Source organism: Xiphophorus maculatus, chromosome 22 (genome assembly GCF_002775205.1).
Source record: "Xiphophorus maculatus strain JP 163 A chromosome 22, X_maculatus-5.0-male, whole genome shotgun sequence".
Classification (NCBI taxonomy): Eukaryota; Metazoa; Chordata; class Actinopteri; order Cyprinodontiformes; family Poeciliidae; genus Xiphophorus; species Xiphophorus maculatus.
The window spans coordinates 12499603-12521026 of NC_036464.1; the positions used below are offsets into that span (position 1 = coordinate 12499603).

At 38.8% G+C, this 21424-nt stretch overlaps 2 protein-coding genes across 3 annotated transcripts; one reads left to right on the plus strand and one right to left on the minus strand.

The window, feature by feature from the left end:
- The first annotated feature begins 264 nt into the window (after positions 1-264).
- Positions 265-15005, plus strand: elovl5 (ELOVL fatty acid elongase 5). The gene is made up of 8 exons (XM_005811880.2): positions 265-436; positions 4699-4763; positions 4895-5082; positions 8554-8631; positions 8913-9084; positions 9382-9506; positions 11313-11447; positions 12282-15005. The coding sequence occupies exons 2-8, from the start codon at positions 4706-4708 to the stop codon at positions 12408-12410; spliced, it is 885 nt and encodes a 294-aa protein (XP_005811937.1). The 5' UTR covers positions 265-436; positions 4699-4705; the 3' UTR covers positions 12411-15005.
- Positions 15006-16557: 1552 nt separating this feature from the next.
- On the minus strand, positions 16558-21248 carry fbxo9 (F-box protein 9). Of its 2 annotated transcripts, none has more exons than XM_023327603.1 (13): positions 21108-21248; positions 20228-20299; positions 19912-20034; positions 19762-19819; positions 19463-19562; positions 19037-19167; positions 18835-18949; positions 18623-18741; positions 17848-17938; positions 17662-17757; positions 17493-17586; positions 17099-17253; positions 16558-17008 (listed from the first exon to the last, which is right to left on the minus strand). In XM_023327603.1, exons 2-13 carry the CDS (start codon positions 20270-20272, stop codon positions 16900-16902), a joined length of 1236 nt encoding a protein of 411 aa, XP_023183371.1. In that variant the 5' UTR covers positions 20273-20299; positions 21108-21248; the 3' UTR covers positions 16558-16899. The 2 variants fall into 2 exon arrangements, with proteins under 2 accessions (XP_023183371.1, XP_005811938.1); XM_005811881.2 differs by having other exon boundaries at positions 21054-21248.
- Positions 21249-21424: the final 176 nt, after the last annotated feature.

The following is a 21424-nucleotide window of genomic DNA, read 5'->3' on the forward strand; positions in this document are numbered from 1 at the left end:
AATTGAAGGGTAGAGGATGTAAAATTGATCTTACTAGTTTAAAAAGGATGCAGATATATATCTATTTTTTTCTTTTTCTGAGAAGTCTTCTGACTCTTCCTGACACCTCACATCCTCCCTGTCTTCACCTGCTTCACTCTTGTCTAGAGTCCATCTCCAGTCGTGCATGGCCTGATGTCATCCTCTTGATAGTGAGTGTCATTGCGACACAGCAGGTCACCTCCTGGCTATAACCCCAGCGCAGGGCAGCGGGCCAGGCTGTGTGTTCCTCCCACTCCTCTCCACAGATACAGACACACACACACACACACACACACACACACACACACTCACACACCCAGCAAAGCAGAGCGGCACCGTGAGCTCAACCCGGCCAGCCAAGGTTACTCATCAGTCTGCTGCTTCTCCTCCACGTTTCCTCCACCGACCCTGTATGGTGAGTCTTGTTGGGGTTTTTTTCCCCCCTCCTCTCATTTTAACAGGCTTCACTTCGCTTCGCTGAAGCGTCTGAACTTTAAAGCCGGGGACAGCCGTCATGTATTAAAGTAAAGTTTGTATTTTTATTCAAGTAATTCATCCCAGGGAAGTTTGCTGCGATTAATCAGATTGTTATGTAACTGTAGCAGCCGCCATCGGCTCGGCTCTTTCAGTTTCACCGGAGGCTGCTGGCTTGTTTTTCCACTATAAAGTGCAGTTTGGGTTACACGCGTGAGCCTGATGTGAAATTATTATACAACAAAGCGGTGACCCGAGGAACCAGATCTCCCACGATGAACGCTTCAAAGCCGGCAGAGGAGCTCACTTCACCGGCGGAGGAAAGTTAGGAGAGCTCCTTCTAAGGAAAAGTTTGGAGCCTTCTTGAGGTTCATGATCTCCACTGTCGGATGTTACCAGGAGATGTTTTGACATTTTCAAGTTTAGCTAGTCGATATTGAAACATTGCGGCTATCGACTGCTATTATGTTATGTAATCTTTGGACAGTCATTTATATATCATAGTCAAATGTACGTCTGCTTGCAGAGTGACCTCATTTCTCGGGACAATTCTTAATTGGCTAGAGGTTGGGACTTTGACTAGGCCATTCCCACATTCTGGTTGCATTATCTTATGGGATAGTGTAGCTGAATAATGCTGTGATGACACTGATTATGAAAAACCCAAATTTTCATCCACTGTGGAAAGGCAGGGTATGGAAAGTTCATGTTGTTAGCATATATAATTTGGATCACCTAGGATGTTCCCATGACGACCATGATTTAATGTTTTATTCAGCTGTCTCCTAAAGTCCTATATTGTCACTCTGGTTGTTTGTTTATGATCGTTATCCTGCTTTTTGGGTTTTGTCCAGCATTACCTCCATAATTAACTCCATCCATCTTCCCATCTACTCAGACCAGCATCCCCACAGCATGATGCTGCCACTTCTTTTCAGTGTTAGTTTTCTGAATGCATATGGAGGCCATAAAGCTTTTTCCCGTGTCTCCTACCTTTAAATTGGACTTCTTGAGGTATTTGTCCAAACTACAACTGTCTTCCTGCAGCAGTTGTCCCGTCAACAGAGTTTCCCACCTGATCTCTGCAGCTAATCCAGAGTTTGATGGACTTGTTCTTGGCTGTTTCCCTGATTAATGCTTTCATTACCCAGTTTATCAGTACAGATGGAGAGCAACGGCTTAGGGTGGCCATTCTGTTTACATGTGTTGATAATAATCAGCAAGATGCTAAAAGCTTGAGATATTGTTCTTTAAATTTAAATCACTTTATCCCTAACCTGAATGAGGTGTTTTTCTATTAGCTAATTAACTAATTAGGTGAGTTCTGAAGGCATTTTCTTTTCATTTATTTTTCTGTATTTCTTTTGTACATGTCAGTACGGAAGAGGATTAGGGCCACCGAAAGTGACTTTAAAGTCAGAAATCTTTTTTTTTTCTTTTTTGGTGGCCCTAATCCTCTTCCGTACATCAGAGAAAGGGGGAAAAAAATCATAAAAATATTAAACATAAACAAAATTTCACATTACGTTTGAGAAGGAGCTAGAAGTAGCCAAAGCTTGTTAAATCTTGTCCAAATATGTCCCACATTATAGATTTACACACATTTAATTTTTACTCAATTTTTACTTCTACTCTTTCAAAACTATATCTGCACAGTTACAGACAGGTCAGCGTGAAAGTGATTTTTCACATTCTTTCCATGCTCACCGTCCATCCAGACTGATAATATATTTTTGTTTTGGCTCCGGTTATGGCCACTCAGATTATGGCGTTCTGGTGCAGCCTAACATGTAACTGATAGTCAGAGCAAGGGCATCACTGAGGTAGAGTTGACCGAAATAAGCCAGGTGTGGAGAAACGCAGCCGTCAGCAGTATTCTTTATAATCTCTCGACAGCGGTTTAACCCACTGAGTTTGACCAGTCTATTCACTAGGATAAAGGAGGAGGCTATATGAACAAAGTGTCTCCACAAACACACATTATTCATTTATTACCTGATTGATCATGTTGTTTCAGCAATTTATCAAATGCAGCACCAAAAGATTAACAAAGCTTACAATGCTTGTATTCACGAACCCATAGTCAGAGTGTCTTCCATGGCAATTTTTGTGGGTCAGAAACTGCTGAAAACCATCATCCCAGAAGATGGTGTGCAAGTCATTCTTTCATTTCATTTTTTTATTAAACACCTTGAATTTTAAATCTGTTATATTTGCTTTCTTCCTTTTAAAAAAACTTTAAGCCTTAAAGTTTAAGGTTTTTCTACCAACCGTTCACCCTTTTTTTGCATTTACAGCGTAAATAAACAGCTCTGTGCCTCGACTCTCGCTCAAATTATATATATTGTGAATTCCAGTATCTCACAGAGGAAATAAACTTTATGGAAAACATGCTGTGTCTCCCGATATGCATCCAGCCAAAGACGCAGATGTTTACGCAGTGAGAGATGCAGCTGTCTGTGATGTAGTGAAATGCTTTTTAATGCATTTCAAGAAAATACATCACAAAGAGTGCAGACTATGTAATTCTCTCAGGACGTTGAAAGTAGTATGGCTGGTCATAGTGGCTCTGGGGAAATACCGACTCTAGGCTGTTTTCTTGAGTGACCAGGTTTCTTGAATTTATTCAGCTCTTCTCTCAGCAGCAGCAAAACATTATTGTTGAAACGTTACAATAAAGATAGAAGCTTTCTTGCTCTCGTTTTAATCTTCCCTGAACAGTAGAAAGAAAATTGGAAGCTGTTCAGCGACGAATCCACTTATCTGTATTTTTGTATTGATTTTTGTGAGGTTAATGCAACCAGTCTGACCTGAGACCCTTGACTTCATGCTGTGCTGCCGATTCTACTGTTCAGAACAAAAATACTTCCTGGTTCTGAGGTTCTGAGTAAACTACACAGCATGGACATTTACACCGTGTTTCAAATTATTATGCAAATTGGATTTAAGTGTCATAAAGATCTTTTTTTTTTGTTGTGCTATTAGTTTGTCAGAGCTCTTTGAATCACTATAATTAATTTCAGAGAGCTGGGTTGATTAGTTTGACTGATGAGCTCAATTAAAGGAAACTCATGGTGTGGTCACCATCCTCCTCTGACCTCAACCTTATTGAGAACCTTTGGAGTTTCCTCAAGCAGAAAATCTGAGGGTGGAATGCAGTTCATATCAAAACAGCAGCTCTGGGAAGGTTTTCTGACATCCTGCAAAGAAATTCAAGCAGAAACTATCCACAAACTCACAAGTTCAGTGGATGCAAGAATTGTGCAGGTGATATTAAAGAAGGGCTCCTATGTTAACATGTAACTCAGTGTGTTAAGATGTTTTTGATTAAAATAGCTGTTGATTTTAGTACATGTGACCACTTAATGCTGCATATTCAAAGAATGACCGTTTGCAGTTCTTTATAATCCATAAAATGTTTAGAAAATCTGCTGTGCATAATAATTTGGAACATTTTTTATTTTAAATACTGCTCTCATGGGTAGCTTTGTTCAGTAAAATTTGATTTATACTATAATAGTTCATGACTTGAAAGTTATACTGACCATCATGTGCATTGACCATTTAAGAAAATCTGAGAAAATATCACTTGCATAATAATTTGGAGCACAGTGTATTTGGTGAGCATCAAAGATTAATAGCACTGGAGGCCAACTGTATGTTTGACACTTCAGCTTATGGCTGCAGAATTACAGTTTAAGCAAATCACAGAGTTGACCATTCAGGAATGTTGTCATTCCTGAATTCCTTCAAATTAGAAACATTGGTCTTTCTTCTTTGTACATGCATTCATGGGTGTTTGTGGGTAAAAGTTGTACTACACTCACTACAGAAAAAGGTTCAGCTCTACTCTCTGGTTAGCTTTCTTGATGATTTAGGTTTTCAGAGAAGGGATGTAGACCCATGCTTAAACTTCACATTCAGGGTGTTTTAATGGGATTCCATGAGATAAACTAACACAAAGTTGTGGATATTGTAATACAGAAGGGAAATTAAACACGGTCTTCAATATTTTTCACAAATACAAATCAGAAAACAACAAGATGACATTGTATAACCTTTGTTTTTACTTTGCATGCTACGTTGACTATTTTTTTTTACTTGGGTGCGAAGATTTAAGCAATCATTCTTTAGCTTTGCTAGATATTAAATATCACGTACTATGTCGCCAGTTAATTTTTTATCTCCACGTTGTGTTTACAGGTAAAAAATGGAGACCTTAAATCAGAAACTAAATGCCTACTTTGAAACATGGATGGGTCCCAGAGGTAAGAGGATGTTGGAAAGGCCTTGATGTTCATTCAAACACCAATAAAATGATTCCTCTCTGCTTCTGCACCCACTAACCTTTCTTCTCTAATTCATCTCACTCGCATTCCTCTTTATCGCCGTATTTCAGATAAGAGGGTGCAGGGAATGCTCCTGCTCGACAGTTACCTACCAACCTTTGCACTCACAGTCATATACCTTCTGATTGTGTGGATGGGGCCCAAGTACATGAAGCACAGGCAGCCATACTCCTGCCGAGGCCTCATGGTGCTCTACAATCTGGGAATCACCTGTTTGTCCTTCTACATGTGGTATGAGGTGAGCAGAGTGCAGAGACGTGACAAAATGAGTCAAAACAGTGCAAAGTCACAACAAAGATGCATAGAAAAGCATTGGTAGGGACCAGAATCAGACGTTTTGTTCGTCTATATTTACAAGGTGCTCTGGAATTTCAGAGACATGTTGTCAGTAGTTCATGGAAAAAAAGAACAATGTTCATTTCACTCAAACATATACTTATAGAAATTAAAATCAGAGGAACTGATCATTTTAAGTGGTCTTTTAATTTTTTTCAGAGGTGTGTTCTGTCATTGCTATGAATTCTTAAAGATTTCTTGTGTTTTTGGTTTTCTGTCATTCTTTAATGTTTCATATAATCAGAATAACGTAATATCAGACAAAGATAACTTGAGTTAATATGAAAAGGCAAAGAAAAATGCTGAAAACACAATTGCCCAGCTTGGTAAATCATGAATAACCTATGATTAACAATTTAATTTGGATCACCGAGTTAATCTTTTTTTGATCCATTCACCTGTTGAAGTAAATTCATATCGGTCTGGAATAGATTATAATGTTATTTTCAAGATTTTGGGACTCCAGCAAACCTCACTTGGGAACCGTAATCAACAAATGAAAATATTTAACAGGAGTTCCTCCAGGAGCGCACAAAGAGTCACAGTAAAACCCCAGACCAGCATCTAAAGCCCTTTATCTCACTTGACTCGGTGAAGGTCAGTTTTCATGACAATAACACATAAACTGGGCAAAGAGAGCATCCTTGGAGGAGTCCAAAGGTGAAAGCCATCTGTTTGGGACCTTGGGTTCACATCATAGCGGCTTAAATAGCCAAAATAACAACACAACCATTAGTTTAATGGTTTTCTTTAAATAAATGGGCTTTTTGTAGTTACTCACAAAATTTTGGCTGGCGTTAACATTTGTTTGATGATCTGAAACATTGAAGATATTTGCACTTGCCCAGAGATTCTTTGCTCTTATTTGAACCAAAATAAGATCTTTCTCAACCCTTTGAACAAGATGATCCTGAAGTCAGGAGACTGTTAGTTTATCTTAGCACAAAGCCTTAAAAACTATGGGCATCAGCAGGTGTTAGGATATAAACATAATCCAGATGTAATGAATCTTCACATCTGTTTTAGAGAAAAACATATTTCAACCATTTCTTCACTGCTGCTCTTTGTCTTGATTGTGTCTCACTGAAAGCTGTGCCTGAAGACAATGTTATCAGGAAAAGACAAGGACACAACAGGATGCTGATAGGCTGACTGTTTTAGAAATCAAATCTCTCATGTCCTGATTGACGTCAGCACAACCCTGTATTTCCCTGTGTATTTTTTTTGAAGCAGCTGACTACGGTGCTGAAGTTGATAGATACAGTGATGTAAGCATACTTTTGCGTATTTGTCAAGTTGGCATAGTCTGAGCTGTGACAGCAGCAAGAATGTATATTTGTCGATTTGTGTTCTGTGACACAGATGTAGCATTTGTGTGCAGCAGTCGAGTATCTGTCCTGTCATTCGCATCCGGCTTCCAGTCTTCCATTGCGTAAGGTCCCAGTGAACAGTTGGCCGTTTTATTCATTAAACTCTGGACTATGTGAATGGCCCGGTCCCAGGGTGAACTTTTAGTGGGCCAAATCTGATGTCACCTGATGTGAATCAAAGTGCAGAGCAGCTCTCTGCTTCCTGTCAGCCTGCCAGGGCTCAGTCGATATTCAGACTGTAATGTATTTTGTTTAATATGCCGGATAGTCATTGTTACAGAGAGGTTCATGTCTGTGTCCACATAATGAAACAATTAAAACTCAAAGCAGAATCAATCTTCATTCTGTTGACACTTAAGCAATAGCATTTTGTTGGCTTTTGATCCACAGACGGTGAATTGATGTATTTTTACTTCCAGGTTCTTTGGACAAAGGCATCTCTCTTTTTCTTTTCTCTTTTTATCACATTCAGCTTTCTCTACAATTATTGGTACTCTTTGTGTACAAAACTCTTAAAATAGATGTATTATTTTCTGCAGTATCACAAAAGATTTTTAGTAATTTCATTTTTTTTACCTCCCTCACCATCCTCCTCATTTGCCATGGTGGCAAGATAAACTTTGTTCAGCCTTATTTCCTCAAGAGGTTTTAAACATTTCAATCACCTGTAGGCATGGGGATAGGATATTAATAATAAAACAACTATAACACCACCTATTTGTCGTTATGCTAGATCTACAAATTCACCAGTAATCCTTAGGTGAATTGCCATTCTGCTCTTTTCAGAGTAATTCAAAAATAACAAGCTGATATTATCTGGTTAATTTTTCAGCCTATCTGCCCAAGTAAACCCGATAGTCGGACCCTTGACAGACTTTGCAGTTTAAATCACCATTACTTTAATAACAGCTCCATTTTTCAAGAGCAACACATGCACTCCGCTCTGCTGGTGGACCCAGATATGCATTTTCCCTCCATATGTGGCACAATTTGAGGGGAAATAAACCGCCTTTTCAATTAGATAAAATTGTGGCCTAGAAAGGATAAAGAAATCTACCCAACACTTGTTTCCATACTTTGGTGTGTGCCGAGCCAATTTCCACACAGTCAAATTTGTCTTTGCTGTAGCCATGGTAAAGTTCAGCAGCCCTTTTTCAATCAGCTAACCAGCAGTGCACAGCACTAGATAGAGAAGAGACAGGAATACCCTCTTGTCACTCTTGCACTCATTCTGCGTAATTGTCCCATTTATAGAGGAAAGCATTAAACCTAAAAATACAATTAAACCATCCTATGACCTCTGATGACCTTAAAAAGTACAGATAGCATTAAAATTATTTCACATAAAATTGCTCTACATCAGTTGCTTGGGATGCCACTAATTACGGCAATAGCTGTTTTGTTTGTTAAAAACAAATATTTACTAACATGACTGCAAGAAACCAAACATATTTAGACATTTGTACATACCTTTGAATTGTGTGTTATATTATAACATATCCAAAACAAAACAGCTAAAAGAAACATTTGTTTATCGTAAGTCATTGGTAGATCTTTCCAGTTACTCATTAGCAAAAGTGTTTTCTGTTTTTCATTTATTTATAAATTGTTTCGCTGTAGAAACAATTTATTTGACAGATGTAAAAAAAAAAAACACATCCTTTGAGAGACGTGCGTCTCTCAGCTGGATCATCAATCTTCTCTTGAGGCTTGAAGGTTCTGTGGTTTCATCAGCTACGGTTGATGGACAGCTCACACCAGAGTCAGCTACTTTTGTCAGGTCAATCCAACCTTAAGCAAGAGATGAGAAACTTTATCTGCTTTTCTAAGTTGCTCCGTATTGATGTGTTTGGGTCGTTACTACAACAAGGAAATAAGTCCCAACACCAAGTCTTTACGCTTGAGCAGTTCTTTTAGGCTCCTCGTCGTCTTTTTGTTGACTTCGTTGTTACTGATTTTACAACCAACTCATTCATCATTTATCTTAATGGCTTCCTCTGCAGCTTGCTACGACCGCATGGTACGGTGGATACAACTTCTACTGCCAGGACACTTACAGCGCACCAGAAGTTGATGAAAAGGTCTTAACAATTACGCAAACTTATCATTGTTTATCACTGCATGCTGTTCACTTTTGCGTGGTATTGTAATAATGATTTGTTTCGACTCACTTCAAGCAAACAGTAGAGTAAAGATAAATACTGATAAAAATGAAAATATTTTTATGACCACTTGATTTAATTTATTTCGATTGGTGATTCATAAAATTAGCCTACATTAACTTTATGTTGTTCTGAACTAGAATCGCTGTTTGTTTTTATTTGTATTTGTGACATTCCGTTGTGCCGTGTCCCTCTTCCAGATCATAAGTGTCCTTTGGTGGTACTATTTCTCCAAGCTGCTCGAGTTCATTGACACCTTTTTCTTCATACTGCGGAAAAACAATCACCAAATCACATTTCTCCACGTCTACCACCACGCCAGCATGCTGAACATCTGGTGGTTCGTCATGAACTGGATACCCTGCGGTCACTGTGAGTGTTTCACTCAGATTCACACTCCAATGCCTCCAGAACCCTTTGTTTTGTTTTGTTTTTTACCATTTGGCCCCTTAATAGAGCTAAATAATTCAAGAGCTCCCACGTTAAAGTCACGTCTGAAAACAGTTAGTTCTCCCTGCAAAGTTCAAAGGGTACACTAACCTGAAAACTGCAGCTCTGCGTGAAAAGCTTTTAGTTTGTGAGCTTTTCATCCCGAGAAAACTTTAGGAATTATTCATGTGTCTTTTTTTAGTGTTTGATGCAGATAAATAAGTTCACGTCTCTCCTCAGCATATTTCGGGGCCTCCCTGAACAGCTTTGTCCACGTTGTGATGTATTCCTACTACGGCCTCGCAGCCATTCCCGCCCTCCGACCGTACCTCTGGTGGAAGAGGTACATCACCCAGCTACAGCTGGTAGGTTCACTCAGAGCAATCAGTGGCTTTTCTTGAATAAAGCAGCAAGTCGACATCGCAGAGACACACAGGAAAGTCCCCGCTGAAATACCTGCCCACGTTTTTGTAATGTGAAAAGGTGAAACCATGATAAATCACGTCAAAGCTTGTCCTCTGTTACAATTCAATGGAAAAGCAAATCTAGTTGAATTAGTATGCACACCCTTACACAAACTTGTTGAGCTCCATCTGTTCCCCACATCTTAATTTGACAGTGTTTGCCCAATCTGCCTGGAAAAAGTTCACCAAATGTGTCAAACTGAAAGGACATCTTATTTTTTTCTGTATGATTTTTCAGAATATTTTTCTGCCAGCTCAGTTGTATTTCAGTGTAAGCACAGTTTCGTTCTACTGATGCACAAGGCTGTTTTTGTGTCTCTGAAGCTGTGAGACATTTTCAGCTTTTCATTTTTCCTCAGATCGCCTCCTGCATTTTGACAAAGCTGTGGCCTTGAGTCCGCTTGATAGGTGGAGAGTTTGAGCATTGTTCACATTGAGTTATATTGTAGCTGTGATTATGTGAAATAGTGTTACTCTTCTAAAGGAATTTGCTGCCTGTTGAATCATCATGCTCTCTGAAATGGAAAGCTTACATGATGTTAACTTCTTGTTCACTGTAGTCTAAAGTGTCATTTGAATGACTTAAAGACCTTGGAGGATTTTGCTGGATCTATTTGGGAGAATATTTCTGTCCTTGATGAAGTTTTGTTGAAGAATTTTTCCCAAGGTGGACAGACACCGTCCTGAATTTATCCTTCCTACACATTCTCTCATTTGCATTAAATCCTTATTGGAGCAAAACCTCTGATGTGTCAGGAAGTAATGGAAAGTACACTGGCAGATGTATGCTTATTTACTTAATTATTAACTCATAATTGTTTATTTTATCTGAACAGTTCATCATTTATCAGCTTTGTTTGAGTCACTGTTTTGTTTGTCTAGCAGTTTTGTGCATCTACAGAATGAAATTATGTCAATTTTTCTTTGGAAAACACCTCAAACTGAGTCAGATTATATTGTGAGCACCAGATTTTAAGTCTCTGCACAGATTCTTATCTGTGTCTTATCTTCTCTTATCTGGGTGTTGGTCTTTACTTTAATTGGACCATTCCGACAAGTAGCTCTGACTGTAGGTAAAGGGTTGTTGTCCTACTGGAAGGTGTTTTGTGGCTGCTGTTTTTTTCCAGCTCTCTGAAATGGTTTAACTTGTTCCTGCTGAAGAGAAGCATCCCCACAGCATAATACTGCCACCACCATGCACACTGCTAGTTTATGGGTCTGTCCAGATTGCTCCAGATACCACAGGCGCGTTTACCCGCTTCTCTGATTAAAACTCTCCTTGCTCTGCACAGTTTGAGTCACTTTTCTTCACAGCACTTTCTCAACTGAAATAGCTTAAAATTCAGATTAGCAGATTTTGTAGGGACGTCTTGCTAAAATAATTGTCCCATTTAGAGTCTAAATTGACTGATCTCTTGTATCATCTGGTGCATAGGAACTCTACAATTTAATAATGCCATGTAACTTTTTTCATATAGTCTCCTATAGGTGTTAAAATTTTTAAAGAACCGATGAAATAGGAATTCAGTGTTTGTTCTTAATAGAAAAAAAGAATATTTATTGTGTGTCTGCTGAGCCTTTTAAAAATAGCAAACAGCAGTTGTTTTATTGTTCTATTTAAAAAGCTGATACAGACTCATTAGTCTGTTCGTCTTACCTATTCTTCAAGCTCTTCAGTGTTTGCACCTTTTCTTGTTCTCTTCGCAGATCCAGTTCTGTTTGACCGTGATGCAGACGGCGTTGGCAGTCGTCTGGCCGTGCGGCTTCCCCATCAGATGGCTGTACTTCCAAATAAGCTACATGTTCTCGTTCATTGTCCTTTTCTCTAATTTCTACTTCCAGGTGAGATTCTTTTGCCTTTTAAATGTAATAGTCGAAGACGTATGCAAGCATTCTTCATGCACCAAACTTGCTGAGGAAGCACTCCAGTTGTTTTCTGTTCTATCCAGAAGTGGGTTATGCAACAAATCTCCCTAAACACGGATGTGTAGAATTTGTAGAGTAACTTGAAAGCAGGAACTAAATGTAACAGAAAAAATGAACTGTAGAAAAATATAATTCTGAAAGTATCTTTTAATCCAAAGTTTGGGGTTCAGAGTAATTTGAAAAGCAGTGCTTTCCTAACAGGGTTTTTTGTGTGGAATAAATTCAGACTAGCCTATTTTTATACTGGTAGATGGAAGATGCTGTGAAATCACAGAGGTGTTAATTATGATCCTAGAAATCCATCCTGATTCCTGAAAGGTGGAAAGCCTTATGAGAACCGTTTTAAAGCCATTCAGGATTAATTATTGTTGTGACAGCAAAAACTTTTAATTTCTTTACAATAAATATTTATTACAATTGTTTAACACATTGCATTGCCACATTTTAGTCGCTCTTGTTTTTATAAGGAGTTTTTATAAAGATTTTCTTAGTTATACTGTAAACTTACCCTAAACTATCCTCACTCAAGTGCTTTTTGTTCAGTAATCGATATTCTTAGGGGACAAAATGTGCTTTATGCTGATTGCATATTTTATAACATAGATATACAGTCTGTTACATCATAAACCATATTATTAAAGTGCAATTTAACCTTTTACTTCACTTTATTTTCAGAAGTATACATATATGTAATTGAAAACGTACTCCTTAATTGACTTGTTTGTGTTTTTTTCTTTCTTTCTACTCCAGACTTACAAGAAGCGCATCCATTCTCAAAAGACGGAGCATCAGAACGGTTCCTCTGCGTCGGTAAACAGACACGCCAACGGAACGGCGTCGATGGAGCACACAGCGCCCAGAAAGCTCAGGGTGGATTGATATTTGAGAAACTACCGCCAGTTTCCCACTGTAGCCCTTTAGGTTATGCTGCTAGAGTTATATGTATATTTTTATCTAGAATAGACCAGACCAGCACTCACTTCAGATAAAATAAGCCATAGCCACATACAGCACATGCAGAAACTTTTCCTTTATTTCCCTCATAAATACAAAACAGGTCTGAACTACTGAATCATTATAGCGCTAAGTGACGAGTACTGTAGTATTCCTGAATCTTTACACTACTCCTCCCTCGCCTTTTGGTCCTTTAATTGCTAAAAAAAAAAGCTCAGTGCACACAAACATTGAAAAATTCAGCAATGCTTTGCACAACAAAGGTCCAAAGATTAACGACAGAGCATGTTGGCAGAATATTTTATAGCACATCATGATATCAGTTTAAGGGACGCTTTAAAACAAACAGCAATTATTATGTTTTTTTAAAAGTGTAACTGCATTATGATACATATGTGTCTCACTGTATCGTATTCCTGCGTGCACGGTTGCACAATCCAAACTTTTAGTCTCAGTCAGGTGCTTTTTTCAGGTCGGTTTGAAATGCCAAACTGTCTCATCACGACCAAAGCGTTGCTCTTATTAGTATTCAGGTTAACTGTGGTCACAGTGTGAAAGGAGAGCTACTGTGTTTTCAAATGCAGGACAATAAATGATCCAACTTTAAAGGAGTTTTGTCTGAATATTAATTCTCCTTTCACACTGTGTTGCATCGACTCCATTATTCATCTGAGAAATTATGCAGGGCATTACGAGAAATGCAAAAACCTTAAATGTTTAGTTGTCTGTTCTTGGCAGTCACATAAGCTTTCAACACTACATATTTTTTACCTGAATAAGCTGATGTTCAGAAAGTTCTGCAGTAAAGTAAGTGCTAAAAACTCTAATATGACTGAATAGTTTGGTATCAACACTGCACAGTTTTAATGGTACTTAAAAATCTAGATTTATCCCTAAATGTAGAACATCAGAAGAAAAACAAAAAATTTTTTCAATCAGAACAAATTTGTTTCAAATCCCTGTCTGTGAATGGCATTAGTAGTACAGGTATGAGTAACTCTGCTTGCTCTTTAATAGATGTGTTTTGCAGCAGACATTTTGACTATTGAATGGCTAAAAATAGCAAAGGTTCCTCTCAGTGATCCAGTGAACCTTGGCAATATGCAGACCAGCAGCAGCACCATCTTACAAAGGGAGGCAATGGAAAAAGTTAATGGAGTTAACTGCTGTTAACTTTTTCTGTTAGGACAATTCAAGAAGGTTGCTTTGAGAAAACAACCCTCTGAAACTCCCATCAAAACATTTCAAGCACCTTACATTCTTAAACAACACACATGCCAAAGTATTTTCCATGCAATATTAATGTTTTATATGGAATTTCAGTTTTGGAATTCAATATTTATCTAGGCTCAAACTGTGAAACAAACATTTATCATCCCAACTTTCCCAGAATCATTAATCAGCAAAATGCTGAAGTTAGCTACCAGATCTGGCAGTGTGGTTAAGGCTATTTCACTCGTTTCTTTGACATCGGGACCAATTTGGTCAGTAATACTTTGACTTGTCAAATCTGGACTGTATGAAATGCAATAAAAAAAAAAAATGAAAGAAACCGTGGCCATCCAATTTGGTGACCAGACATTGCTGTAGAGGTTAACATACTTTTGCTTTTCTAATGCAATGATAATAACAGAAATACATAAAATGTGATGTTTAAGGCCACTCACGTATTAAAAATTCAAGCTTATAGCATTTCTATAAATGTGCTGCCTTCTGGACCAGCTAATATATTTTGTCACGCAGCTTAGAATGTTATATTGTCATTTTCTCTAATCAAATTCATCAAAAGTGTTTAGTTCCTTCAGTATCCATCATGTTGATTTGTATCTCACTAACAATTGAAAATCAGAAATGTTCAATTTTTTTAAGAACATGCACAAGTTGATTTTGATAGAAATAAGAGAATCAGTCAAACTGTAGTACATAAGGTTGCAGACAGCACGCTTAGCTTAGCGCAGACGCTGCAGACTGAAGCACCCACCCTGGCTGAGTCACAAATCAGCTTACAGACCTCCACTTTAGGTCTGATGGGTTCAGACAGAGCCAGGCTGGATGTTTCCAGCTAAAGTGTCCGGCCCGGTTAACTGACTGCAGCTTGCAGAGCACGCATGTAGGTAATGACTCAGTAAGACGCTGCCCAAACACGTAGACCTCCGTTCCCTCCTCCGTAGATTGGAAATGTGAAAATCAGCATCAAACAAAGTCCACATTTCTCAGCGCAGTAGACGTGGTCCACGTGTAACTGCTGATCTTATAAAAACATGCCATAACTGTAGCTGTTTTTGTTCAATTTCAGGTGTATTTGTATGTATTTATGAGCAGAGTTAGCACTGGTTTAACTCATAAAGAAGGCAAAAATGAATGTAATGGTATAACACACACACACACACATATATATATATATATATATACAGAATTTCTGTATTTTTATTTTTCTGAGGTCTGGTGTAAATTTCAGGTGATGTGTTATCACTGATGCTTTACTTACTGTAACACATTAAAAACAAACTACAACTCTGACCAATAACGGCGTCCAGCATTACTTTTTTTTTCTTTTTCAGGTGGAAAATAACCCTGAAGACATAAAAATGAATAATCTTTCCCTGGAAAAAATTAAGTAACATCTGTATCCATTACTGTGAGATCCTTGTCTGAACAGGCTGAGAACTGTGTTGCAATAATTATTGCTAAGTGATTTGTCGACTAACGTTTGTTGGCTTTAATTTGATAACTTGCTTTGAAACTTACAGGCAACTTCAAATAGAAACTTTGTTTGGAAGCTGTAAAAAGTTATAATTTTATATCAAGTACTAACTTAAGTGATCAAATAAATATTTCTGTTTTTGTTATGTTTTATATTCCTCGTCCCTCCCTATGAGAAAAGTTAAAGTTAGGATGCTGAATATAAAAATGAGATCAATAGATTATATGTTCAATTTCTTTCTTAATGTTTTTCTGACAACGACTCTAACCCCTTGGTGAACTTTGAGCGTGATAGGGCCAAGGTTTCACACATTTTTGGCATTCTTGGTCATAACACTCTGAACCTGATAACATTTGTAACTGATTTGGTTTGGTAGACTCAAACCACAAATTGTGAACAAAGAAAAATTAAGATACATTTTCCAAAAACCGTTCCAGAGAAAGAAAGAAAGACTTGCTTCTCGCAGATTTTTTCGCTCTGACGTTCTTACCTCACACACAGTGTGAGTGGGCTTGGTGTACTGGATTGTGACACACTGCACCACGTGTTGGGAACACAGAGAAACTCATTGTGAAGTTTCGTGGCATGCTTCCCAGGCAGTATTTCAAATAGAGACTCCCTGATTTTCTGAAGCCGTCCTGTGAGGCAGCAGAGGAAGGTCAAGTGTATGCTGCCCTCCACATTTCTCGACACTTCTGGTAAAGGTGTGTAAAAGCCTAGGAAAAAATAAATCTGCTACTCCCGTTGTCACAGGAAATTTGAAGGGTATATAAAATCATCCTTTTTACCACTTTTCATTCTCAGGTAAAAGTTGAGATTTTTTTTTTTCCCACAGACTTTCTGAAATCAGACATCAGGGTGTGACATGGACAAAGGTAGTAATAGCAAGATCTCTAGTTCAGCTACAACTACATTAGGCAAATATGGTGAGATGGAGGAAGTTAATAAAACTTAGTCCTGTAATTTAATAAAACATTTTTTTAAATCAGTCCAAGGGCCACACATTGATCCAGGGCCACACTTTAGACAACCCTGCTGCATTAATTGGAAGCATTTTGTTTTAACTTTTACATCAGTTCAAAAGCTTCTGAAGCAGCTAAAGGCAACAAATAATTTCATCCATTTTTTTTATCTCTGTAAATCCCTTTGGCTCTGCTTGTGTTTGGTTCTCAGAAAATACATGGATTATACTGATGCGTTCAGCTGTAGGACAAATGCAGCAAGTCAGAAATCAGATCTGCACTGTCTGTTCACCAGGGTTGTGTAATAGGATCTCCATGACTTTTTCACGAGTCATCATTTTATTGCCACATCTGTGCGTGCACCAACAAATGTATTTGCATTGTTACATATTGCAATACCAAGACCTTTTTATTTTCATCTCATTTATTTGAGGAAGAAAGTGCACGATGAAACAAACAAAAAAATCACATTCGTTGCTTGAAACAGCTGGGGAAGGTTGCTAATCAGTGTAGCTTTCAGCAAATCACTGTAATTTCTGATTATCAGAAAATAAGCAGCATCCTAACAGGCAAACCTGAAACAAAACATGCTGGCGTGTGGGGAAACATGAGGGCGTTAGAGGGGACACCATAATCCTGCTACAGCACAAACTGCACAGACTGAGGAGGATTTGTTTTTATTTAGATGGCGAGTTTAGATGGCGTCTTCTGTGATTTTCACGGGATCATGCACGGCTGTATCTGCTCCTTACAGCGGCTGCTCGGAGAAAGCGGTGTAGCTCTTCACTCGTGCAAAGAAGAAGGGCGTGTACATCCTGTCGAGGTCAAATGTTGTGATGACAGTTTCCCCAGTCAACCTGAAAACATGATTATGGTCAATTACAAACCATAAATGCAGGAAGATGGGATTTTTTCTGCTAATTTATGATGGTACTCTGGAGTCTTACTTGTAAGTGATGTGGCAGGAGTGGTGGATCCACACAAGCTTGCTGAAACTCTGGCGCCCTCTGGAGGTCAGATGCAGCCCCACGTGGAAGGCATGCTCAGCCTCAGGAGCCTGGTTCCGCCTGCAGAACCGATTTCTTTGAAACTCGGTCGCTTTCTGCAAAGAGACGACAACGCTTACAAGCTGATTCAGGACCTGAAGACTCACCTGGAACATTCAAGTTCGAGTTTATTTGTACAGTACATTTCAGCCAAAAGGCAGTTTAAAGTGTTTAACAGGCAATAAACATTACATTTTGCCAAGTTTTGTCATCAATGCACATCAAATATGCTGATCGTCACCATTTCACACGCAAATGTTGGAGAAATTAACAACCACAAAAAAAAAAACTTTACATCCTCCTTTTTCTTGCAGACGACAGCAAAGACTTTGGTTTGGTTGTCCGTCTCTTGCGACAGACGGAAATGACCGAGCAGAACAGAATCCATTCTGTAAGAGGAAAGACAATTGCAGCGGTCACAACGGCTGACGGTGTTTCTGAGCTTGTAGAGCGCAGAGCTGTACCTGATGTTTCTCGTACGCAAGCGGGGAACGACTGACAAAGGGTCCTCAGGGGTGGTGAGCATCAGGACGAAGCCATCGGGGAAGAACCGGAGGTACCTTGAATGGCAATGTCAAAACAAAACGGATAAAGGTTTAAACTTTGTGTGTTTAGCTTTTTAATTCAGACATGAATAAACAGTAACGCACCTGTAGTACTCAACATGATGCCAAGCTCTGTAGAATCCGTCCAAGGACTCCTCCCCTTGACGGATGTACGATGTCTTGCTGATGTAGACGCCTCAGGAAAAGTAGCATGAAGGGACAATAAATAACATGCACTAAATACACACTTATTCCTAAAACAATATTCTCACAAGAACTCTTTAATCACATCTGTTAAATTCTTCTTTCATGAAAGTAATTCAAGACTTGGATTTGGGATATCGTATTAATATGTGCCATCACAGTACAATCCCAGTAAAAGTTAAACTTCAGACATTAGGGACTTTTTATGGAATTTAACATAAATTGCAAAGCAAGCACAAAACAGGTTTACTTACTGACTTGTAAATAACTAACCTAAGAAGTTAAATAAAAGTCAACTTAAATTGGCGTTTTGCAACTTGGACACACAACTCCACTGATTTTTCTGTTCTATATCTTAGACACTTTACTACATGGGTGCCCTCAGTGAAACCCAACAGCCATTTGAGGCCCTTTTAATGATTTTGTGCAGCCTCTTGACTGGTTTTAGATATTCTTTTATCTTAACTTACAAATTCCTGAGTATTTTTTGTTTCCTTATAGAATGTTTTGTCTTTTTGTTTTATTTTTCTCTGAAATGAAGGCCATTTTTTAAACACTCGAGGGCATGATTTAAAAAACAAGAAGACTGAAATATTCCTTAATTCCTTAAATATATCCCTTAAATATTCCGACATTTCAACAAAATAAAATTGAAGCTGAAACAATGCATCGTTACCATCAAACCGGACACGTGGCCTCTGCAGGAACATTTCCCTCCAGGACTTGAAGGGCACTACTTTGGTGCAGTTTCGTCCCCAAACTCTTAAGCAAGCAGAACGCCAAATCTCAGGGTCCCTGAGGAAGATGCAAAAAAATAAATAATACAAAAAGATGAATATTTCTGAACCTGTTGAGCAGAAACTACTTGACTGCAAACCAGCCACTCACCTGGCAGAAATATAGAACCCCCGGCAGACCAAAGACAGCTGCTCCAGGGCCCGCATGTCCAGTTCGCTCGACACAACCCAGCGAAATATGTACATCAGGATTTCCCGTGGCAAGGCTGCAATTGGAGAATGCAGCTTTCAATACAGATGCAGACATGAGGACCTCTGATGAGTTTACACAAGGTTCGGGAAGTCATCTCTACCTGAAATGTGCGTCTGAGTGGCTTCAAGCTCAGGAGTGCAGATCTTTGGAAAGGAGCTCTCCAGAGTGAGCTGCTGCTCAAAGTAGGTGAGCAAATCCTCAATCTCCCCATCAGTGTCACTGTCCTCCATGCTGAGAAAATTAAGATTTATTGATAATTCACGAGTCCGTGTTGAACAAGATGGTGATGCTGGAATTTGTGATTTGATGCAGTAAGACAGGTGTATCAAACTCATTTTCAGTTTGGGCCACATCAAGAATCAGAATGTCTTCAATCAAAAGCTCGTTTGTGGCAGAATGTAAAGGTAAAGTTATCTATTAACCAACTGTTAACATATGATTTAATCAAAAGAAGAGAAGCAGTTTAACTTTACATTGCATAATTTATGACTGCTGTGATATTAATCGGGTGTAAAATGTAACTTACTAATTTCCTCCACCTCTGTCTGCGTCAGGAGGACGGCTGTAGTTGATTTTAAACTCAATGTCAGGGTCTAGCTGCATAGCCATGCGATAGAACTTGATAGCTGTAAATAAAAACATAGCTGGATGACACTGAATCTTATGTAAATTCTCACACACAACTCAGGAAATACGGGTAATTGAACAAGCTCAAATACTACAGAAATCATTTAAAAATAAGATCGCGATCGCTTCGGAACATAATTTTTAAATTCGATTTATAATTTCACTAACAAGCATGTTCACCACTTTCTATTTACTTGCCTTCATAGACAGCCCCATTCTGCTCTTCCTGAACAGCTCTCAGAAACAGCTCTGTAGCCTGACGGTAAAGTGAACCTCAGTCATCTAATGCAACACTTTACCAAACTGCTAGTCATACTAACAAAAAAAACGATAAGTAAACCAGCTCACTTTTTCCTCTCGAGCAAGGTCTTGAGTCCTCTTCACACCTCTTGCCCTCTGCAGTCGGTCACTCGTTCCAGGGCTCGGCTTGAGTTCAGACATCCACTGAGCTCTGAAGACATTGAGTTCCAGCTGCCGAGAAATTGCAAAAAAAAAACCCCACAAAAGACATTTTCCCCCCTTATTAGCAGAGTGTACAGCTGTTTTTAATCAACATAACAAAATAGAGAAAATCTGTTTTAAACATGTCCTTTCCGATAAATAACCAAATAAATGAAAAACAAAATGCATATAAGAATATGAGTCAATGTGATTGTTTTATTACCTGAAGGTTTGGATCATCTGAACTGTCATCTTCATCCTCTAACATACCTCCGATATCAGCATTTTCATCAGCCTGCAAAGATAAACAACGCTGTTGGAACCCTGCGTAGTTCTTCATACGACTACGCTTAACCAAGATTCTTTGCAAAAATGTTGTCTGGCCTTGCTTACCGCTAAAGAGTCTTCATATCACTTTTCAGTTTATTTCTGAAGTTGCTTTTGTATTTAACTTCCATGAGTGTACTTTGGTTATATTACCCAAGTCATTTAACCAATACTTCCTCCAGGAGTAATACTTCCTGGAGAGCTACTCCAGGAAGTACTGCTCTACCTGTAGTCCCAGTATGGCCTCCATACTGGAAATACTGTGAGACAACAAGCGCAAATCAATAAATGCCTTCCTTTATAAGGAACAGTGCATTAACTTCCAATGATCTCAACCTGGTATTTTGAAAATGGGAAATCGAGAACATTTGTGAGTTATGTGTCAGTTTTTAACAAAACTAACTTTAAATAAACATCTAATGACATAAACAACTGCAACACGCCCACCAATGGCTCATGCCCGTTTCAATTTAAATGCCATGTTGTTTACCAGAAGCTCACGTTAATATTAGATCAAGAGAACAAAGGAATGTTTTTCCGCACTGTGCATTTTGTAGTTTATTTGTTAACTAACCCCGATGTTTACTAGTAGGTACGTGCAGAGACCTTATAGCTAAACAGGTAACCTGGAGGAAGCCAGGTGTCCTTACTGTTAGCTTCGTTAGCTACAGAGCAGGCTAGCCCCCCCAATAAACAAATAAAACGTATACACGGACACACACCATGACACTTTGGCCAATAGGACTCTTTTTTTTTTTATCTTCGCAGGTGCTCACCGGTCCCGTTTACAGTTCACGGTCGGAGAAACGAACCACACAGCAGACATATTTACGAGCTCGCAGGAACGCAGCCATCTTGCTGAGCGGCCCTGGAGCGTCGGCGACACGTTCCGGCAAACGGTGCGCTGAGGCGGGGCAGAGAGAACCAGTGAGAGACGCTGTGCGAAGACAACAACATCCACCAGCGCTAACCCATATAAAGCTCCACACTGACTCCAATTTATTCACTGAATAAATTCTTATATACATGGTCAGTTCATTAAAACGTAAAATGGTTTAATTCAGTTTCATGCAATGAATTAGACGAATGTTAA

Coding starts and splice junctions, on each gene's coding strand:
- elovl5 (XM_005811880.2), top strand. CDS start 4,706: ATGGAGACCTTAAATCAGAAACTAAATGCCTACTTTGAAACATGGATG. Junction 9,085..9,381: donor CTGGATACCCTGCGGTCACT/GTGAGTGTTTCA, acceptor GTCTCTCCTCAG/CATATTTCGGGGCCTCCCTG. Junction 11,448..12,281: donor TCTCTAATTTCTACTTCCAG/GTGAGATTCTTT, acceptor TTTCTACTCCAG/ACTTACAAGAAGCGCATCCA.
- fbxo9 (XM_005811881.2), bottom strand. Junction 19,563..19,761: donor GAATGGGGCTGTCTATGAAG/GCAAGTAAATAG, acceptor TTTTATTTACAG/CTATCAAGTTCTATCGCATG. Junction 17,587..17,661: donor TTGCGTACGAGAAACATCAG/GTACAGCTCTGC, acceptor TTCCTCTTACAG/AATGGATTCTGTTCTGCTCG.